Raw genomic sequence first — 7,699 nt, 5'->3', positions numbered from 1 at the left:
ATCATGTGACAGCTGTCAACCAATCATAAACACTCATCTTACCCGTAAAAGGGAACAATTTTCAAAAATCCTAGTCATAAAAGAGAATGAGGGATTTCCCCGCAGGGTGACTCATGACGTCATACCACGTGACCTGAAAATTTGAATTTCCCGCGTGGGCGGGGCCTAACGTCACGTGACCTCTCTCAGCCAATCAGAATCGAGAAAATTTTTGCTGACTCGGCTGGACATACGCGGACCCCTACTACTACAAGCAAATAGATTAAAATATTCCGAACAGAAATTATGGGGCATAACAATGGGCACTAAAAATAAAAAAATCTCGAATAAAATATTCTTTTAATATTTATTTTATTATTTTCCATGTGTGTGCTTGCAGATGGATAGGAAATAATTGTCGGTTATTGAGTGAATACAAGTTTTCAGTGGTAAAACAATGCAGAGCACAAGTTTTTATCAACAGATGGGTATAAATTAACAGGATATTAAAAACTGTATTAAAAAAGGTAAAATTAAAATTTACAAAATTACACTTTAAAATTTCAAAACTTCGAATATTCCAAACTCTCGTGTTATATTGCGGTTATGCAAATGTAAGCTTCTTTATGATTTATTGATATCTCTTTATAGTTAAGAGGGACGTCAGGAAAAAAATGTGGGAAGAATTATACTTATCTGCCTACATGTCTACAGTATAAAAAGCTATGATGACAATTTTTGTTCAACAATCTTTCTTTGTAAAATATTTATCCTCCAATAGTAACATTGCGCACATACACCACCTAATCAAAATTACATGTAACACAAGTATTTTAGTTCATGTGACTCGGATCCCATGTTAAGCTATAGGTCCACGTCTCATATAAATCTGGCGCTAAACGAGACGGTAAACTCCAAATCAAACAACCAACCAACAATTATTTTGCGACAGATAATGTTACTATTTGATTTTTTCTTTGCCAATTTACTGATGTTATGTAAATTTTAAAATTTACTTTTGAGGAAAGTAGAATACGTTGTACTACTCCGGTCTCTATCACTCAACAACTCATAATTTATTTACCAATACCAACAGAATTGTGGACAAATCCATTCCACATCTTGAACAGTTAAAATTTCATAAAAATTGTAGTAAGTTGTCGCTATGGGAATACTGATATTTAATTACATTTCCCGCAACGAAGTATAAAATAAAGTCAATATGACATAATGACACACTTCGGAAACAAGGCCTGACTTAAACGCAACATACCACTTTTATAGATAAATGTGTAATTCATATACTTCCTCTTTTTGATATTGAAAAGCAATTACGTATGAAAACATCAAAATATCAAACGAAAATCTTAGAATTTCGAATAATTTTGTGAAGGTTAGCAATGTTGGAAACCATTATTGAATTTATTATCGACAATAAATAATCTTGATATATGTAGCACTATTTATCTCACCCACCGTATTTGAATCTCTGGACTACTAGCTCTTTTATCTCTCTCACATATTTCAACACCTGCCTTACGAAGATAGTTTACCCTCCGGGAATTAATTCCTTTCAACTTTAAACACCGTAATTTCTTGTGTTTCCGAGTATTTACGACTAATTCAATCTGGAGTTTCTTTACTGTCCAAAGAGTTTATTTTAACATCCCTTTCAGCAGCGATGCTATATGAGCCGGGACCTGCTGACTAATGTGGAATCCAAACCACATGAGCTCCCGCCGGGAATCGAACCCGGGTCTCACGCCAAAGGCGCGTACGCTACCCGCTTAACCACGAAGGAGCTCTTTACCGTTTGAAGAATACAGACAGAGGAAAAAAGGAAAATTTCATATTTTGTAAACTTCTTGTTTAAAAGAATTAATACATTAAACTAAAGCCTTCACCTGGTTCCAATTGCAGGTACATATATATTGTACACTTAGCTGCTTTATGAAGAACCTTAACAGTAGGAGAATTTCACTCAATTTTTAGTGTTACAGTTTCCAGCTACTGTTATGCATTGAGAGTTTTTTTTTTTTTTTTCTCATTTTTCCTTCCTTCTTAATGATTCTGATCTCGTACAAACATATGTTTTGTTCAAGATTAAAGTAACTAATAGTGCAAAATTTGAATTTCGTGTCAAATATATTTGATAACTTAATCGTTGAAGTCAAATTCGAGAAGAGGAACTTTACTGAAAAGCCCTATTTACTAAAGAATACATAAATTAACGCCCTACTCTTAGAAGCTGCTTCAAAATGCTTTGCGCTTAATTATTTTAGTCTTTATCCCTCGAACAATCTCCTCTATGCTTTAAGTTGACGCTTAAGTACTGAATAACGTTGGTTACGAAGTTTTCTTTCAGACTTGCAACTTAAATATCAAAATTATACCTTGAATGCAAACTGAATCAGCATACTTCATTATTTCGCTCCATGAGCTTTTTCACTTGACACGGGTAGCTCAATTTGATAATTTTCATGAGCTCCTTTCTGGCTAAGGGGTTAGCGTACGCCTCTTTGGCGTGGATTCGATTCCCGGAAAGAGTTTTGTGTGGTTCGGATTCCACGTTAATCATTAAGTCCACGTCTCACATAGCTTCTCTGCTGCACGGGACGTTAAACTCAAAATCAAGCAATCAATTGATAGTTTTCATACAATGAAAATCGTTAGATATACATTAAAACATCATTAAAATGTGTAAATGTAATTGTGATAAAGAAACATTGTACTGGTTTTGCGAACTTCGAGAATTCACGTTTATATTTTGATAATTAAAACTGATATTGAATTATTTACTAAAACAGGAAAATAACTTTCATAGATAGCACACTGTGAATATTAAAAACCTTATGAAGTTCATCTTAATTAAATATCACTCAAATGTTCGATCAAGTAAACCCTTTTACCTGTATGTTTCCATACTGATTTCTACGAAAATTACAATAATGTAGTATACTTAAAATCCTTCCCTTCTTTTACAATGTTTTTGCACGCAGAGAATAACTGCTTTTTCGTCTTAGAATTCCCCCAGAAAACATTTGAAGGTCAACAAGAAAAAATATCACAAAAGCCTCCTAGGAGATCGGAGATAATGATTTACTCCTCGATCTTAACGATTTTCTTTTCATTGGTGATCTACTCTTTGTTCTAGATTCTCTAGACTGCAATCTGGCTTTCAATTGAGGTCTTTTTGATGATTTTGACCTACTCTTCCTTGATCTGGACCTTTTAGATCGTGACCTGTCTCTAGATCTAGACCGAGACTGACTTCTCGATTTAGAAACACTTTTTGATAGATGTCGCTGTGACCGTTTACTCTTTTCGTGTGACATTCTATGTGCTCTGCTCCTCCAGCTAAACTGTTTCCTGGTAGAGGAAGTACGCTTCACGTCTCGTTCAGGTGACGGTGTCCATCTCCAGTTTCTATCACTCCTGTCATCAGCTGGTTTTCCTTTTCTGTTATTAAAAAAAAAAAAGTGTCTTTTACAAATTGAAATAGAAGTATTTATATGCAATACAAAAACTCTTTCTGCATTCTTTCTTTGCATTTAATTATTTTCTCGAAGAAATTATGTTACTGAATATTATATTCTACCGATGAAAGTTACAACACATCTTGAAATCCTACAATGTTATTTCCTACAAATTAACTAAAAACAATTAGATACAATACATCAACATACAGAGTATTACGTTAGTATGAAGCCATATATTGAATTCACGTTTTAGTAGACAGAAGAAGACAATCTAGCATAATTGATGTTCGGTCGTTTAGAGGGGCTGATTGTGACACTGATCACTACCTGGTAGCAGCGATAATAAGAGAGAGATTATTTTTGAATAAAGGAAGTATTCAATGTCTGAAAACGAAGAGATTTAATTTAAAGAAATCAGAAGAGAGCCATGTAAGGGAGGAATACCAGATTGAACTTTCGAATAAATTCTCGGTTTAAGATTCGAAGTGCACTAGTGTTGAGGGTACTTGGACTGAAATTAGAGATAGCATTAAATTTTCAGCAAAAGAAAAAATGGGACACGAAGAAATACGTAGGAACAAACCATAATTTGACCAGGAATGAATTAAACTAGTAGAGAAGAGAAAACAGGCAAAATTACGATGCCTACAAAATCCGAATGAAATAACTATACTAAATTTCGTAGACATCAGGTGGGAAACTTCCAAAACTTTTAGAACAAAGAAACGCGATTTTTTGAAAGCTAAAATTAAGGAACTTAAAGATAATAGTAAAAATAAAAACCTTCGTGACATGATTAAGGGTTGACAAAAACCATATTTAAAAAAAAAAAAAAAAAAACATTTTTTGTTTAAATCGTTTTTTTTTTTTTTTTTTTTTTTTAGTTTAAATAATTTCTCTATGTATTTATATTAGATACGGACAGAAATACGTTTGTTTCCTTTTGTGTTATCTTGCAACAATGGGGATATGCTGGAAGGGGTAACATAAACTTAAAGTGGAATTCAAACAAATTCTCCGCTTACATCCGAGAGAAATTGTCTTCCATTTGGACTTGGAATAGCAGAATGGAAGTTCCACCGACATTACTCGAACACCAATAGTATATTCGCTTATTCGGAAATCGGGACTGTCCCGTTTCATTATAAAGTTGGGTGGTGCGGTCAGTAAATTTCTTAAATCGGTAAACTCCCGCCTTAGGCATCGGAAAAATCCTATTATTACTTTAAATGCAAAGCAATAACGGAAAAATCTCGTTATTGTTTTGCATGTAAAATTTTATTGTCAACGTATCATAATCAGTTAGAAACATTGTTCAACTTCAGAAATATTCAGTTTAAACGAAGCAATATATAATATATTTTTAGATAAAAATAGTGTATAATGATTTCACCTATGTTTCAATTTAAAAAGTATATGGAACAGAAAAACACCTATAGTAATTCCTAACTTGTCTTTAACATAAAAATTGCATTTCTTGACCTCAAAAACCTATAAATCGATACCAAACACTCAATTCCTACGACGTATAACAGAAAAACTGTAACCGCGTAGCCATTTTGAAATATGGCCGCCATCTTGGATTTCTTTGATTTTAGTCGATGCCTCCCCGACTTAATTTCATTGTAGAACCTTAAAAATTATTTATACCAACGGGGATGTTCTTATCACAATTTGCAGTTTTTCGTTGATTTCTGCGATGTAGCACCTCAACTAATGTTGAAAACATGAGTTATGAAGTATTAAGGAGCGAACATACGATTCTGTCTTCGGAAAGTTCTTCTAAAATCAACATAGTATATGTACTTGCATGACTTCCTAATTATAATATTGTGATTTTGTTTAATATATATATATATATATATATATATATATATATATATATATATATATATATAGATAGATAGATAGATAGATAGATAGATATGTGTGTGTGTGTGTGTGTGTATTATTAGAGTTTGTTCTTGACCCCTCCTGCGAAAGTTTCTGGCGACGCCCATGCACAATGCAATATATAATTAGCAAACTGCTTCCCCTATGATGACCCCACATTTTATAGTGAGGAGAATAAAATACTTAGACAACACTACAAAACTACAATAATAATATCAATATCAGCAGTGATATTTTAACAACAAATGAAGAGGTAGAAAACATACTGAAAAATCTTAAAGAAAGAAAAAAAGCAAGGCTCAACGACCTGATGGCATAAGAGGAGAATTTTTTAAAAACGGCTCCCATTTTTGGGTTCCATATTTAACTAAGCTTTATAATAAATGCTTAGAACTAGGCATCTTCCAAGAAATATAGAAGATTGCGAAATTAGTTATACTCTAAAACAGCGTTTCCCAACCGGTGTGCCGCGGCACACTGGTGTGCCGTGAATGGGTCGCTGGTGTGCCGCGAGGAATCGAAACAAAATTATTAATTTTATAGCAATCAAATTGCAAAACCTAGGGAAAAATGTATATTTGTATTTCACATTACTATGAACCTCTACTGTGAATCTACAATTTTAAGTTTCATACCGGGTTACTGTTTTGTACATTTCTAATGTTGAAAAAAATGGTTATCATTGTTATAACCATTATTGCTTCTTTATTGTTGCAGACTATTTCGTAACTTGAAACTTTAAAATATCATTCAATCCTGTCGACAAATTACCTACGTTTGTGTTTTAAAAGTAAGAAAGATTTGTTTGTTCGTTCATTATTTAGTGATCTTCCTTCTTAGTAAAAGGTTGGATACAGTTTTTAAAAAGAAAGCGTATTTTTAAAAACCTGAGTCCTATATTTCATTGCAATTGTTTTCTATTTTTAAATTCGAATGAAAAATAAGCATAATGATTTACCAGGGGAAAAAGCAGTGATCGAGATTTCTTCTCTGTGAGAAGATGATCAATAATCACAGAAAAAATAACACTGTGTTTTATATTTATAAATAATAATATCTATAAGTGTGCCGCGAGAATCCAAGTAACACCCGTAGTGTGCCGCAAGTTGAAAAAGGTTGGGAAACGCTGCTCTAAAAGATCACATCAGATCAAACTAACTCGCCGAAATTGCACTGGCTATATGCTTTTTGAACACTATAGGAAAATATATGAAAAAAAAAAAAAACTTGCAAATCGAATAAGTGCCAAGAGAATTGTAATAAATAATTGTGATTTTCAATATGGCTTTAGGAAGAATAAATGAGCAACAGAGCCCATCAACTCCTTACTAAATCATGGGGGGCGCGGTTGCTCAGTGGTAGAGCGTTCACCTTCGGTGTTTGGGCTCCCTGGTTCGATCCCAGCTCGCGCCGTGTGGCCTTTGTGGTGGACAAACACCGTGCTCGTGGGTTTTTGGGGGTATTCCCGTTTCCTCCCACTTTTTTCATTCCACCATTTCACTCATCTGTCATCATCACCGTCTCCTTTAGCCTAACCGGAATAACCGTTGGACGTAAAACTTAAAGATTTCATTTCATTTTTCGTTACTAAATCTCAGAATTAGCACGTGATATTGGTGAAAAATACACAATTATTATTTTCATAGATATAAGTGGCGCGTTCGACAATCTTTGGTGGCCAATGATGTTTATACGCTTACAAAGACTAGATATTCACAGAAAAATTCTTAATACTATTAAAAGTTATTGTACAGATTGATGTATCGTATATAGCGGACACACTTTTGAAATTAAAAAGAACACAACGAAAGGATGCACACAAGGATCAGTTTTAAGACCGCTGCTGTGGGACATCACGCTCCAACCGGGACTGGAATTGCTGAATAATCTTGAAGGGACCTCCGGAATTGTAGCCTATGTTGATGACTTGGCAGTAGCGATTAATGCAGACTAGAACAAAGCTAGAGGAAAAGGCAAAGAAAGTAATGGAAGTCCTCCTGAACTGGACTAGAAGAGCAAAATTAGAAATCTCAACCAGTAAAACCAAATATATGTTAGTAAAGGGAAAATTAAAAAGGAAAATTAAAAATCCAATTATCAAAATTCCAAATAACTCAATAAGTAGATTGAAACCTTTAAATATTTAGGAGTGTGACTCAATGGACGCCTAAACTTTGAACACCATGTCTTGAAACAGAAGAAAATTATTAGTATTGCAAATAAAATTTTCTTCGACGTGGCAAAGGAATATGAACTTTCTCTCAAAAATAGTCAACTGAATTACAAGGCTATATTCCAAGTAATAGCTTCGTATGGTTCCAGTGCGTGGGATCACAGAATTCTTGAAA

General features: G+C 33.8%; 1 protein-coding gene across 7 annotated transcripts in view; it reads right to left on the bottom strand.

The window, feature by feature from the left end:
- Nucleotides 1-334: 334 nt before the first annotated feature.
- LOC145686323 (U2 small nuclear ribonucleoprotein auxiliary factor 35 kDa subunit-related protein 2-like) overlaps nucleotides 335-7,699 on the bottom strand; it is a 497,978-nt gene continuing 490,613 nt past the window's right edge. For 6 of the 7 annotated variants that reach the window (XM_081759527.1, XM_081759529.1, XM_081759531.1 and 3 more), the window contains one exon: nucleotides 335-3,438. In XM_081759527.1, the coding sequence (XP_081615653.1) occupies nucleotides 3,057-3,438 (382 nt within the window). In that variant the 3' untranslated portion in view covers nucleotides 335-3,056. The remainder of the gene's footprint in view (nucleotides 3,439-7,699) is intronic. The other variant, XM_081759534.1, reaches the window with a different exon arrangement.

The sequence above is a fragment of the Thermobia domestica genome, chromosome 5 (assembly GCF_964235325.1).
Source record: "Thermobia domestica chromosome 5, izTheDome1.hap1.1, whole genome shotgun sequence".
In the NCBI taxonomy this organism is placed as follows: domain Eukaryota; kingdom Metazoa; phylum Arthropoda; class Insecta; order Zygentoma; family Lepismatidae; genus Thermobia; species Thermobia domestica.
Note: the sequence above shows the minus strand (reverse complement) of the source record. Positions and strands in the feature narration are given on the sequence as shown.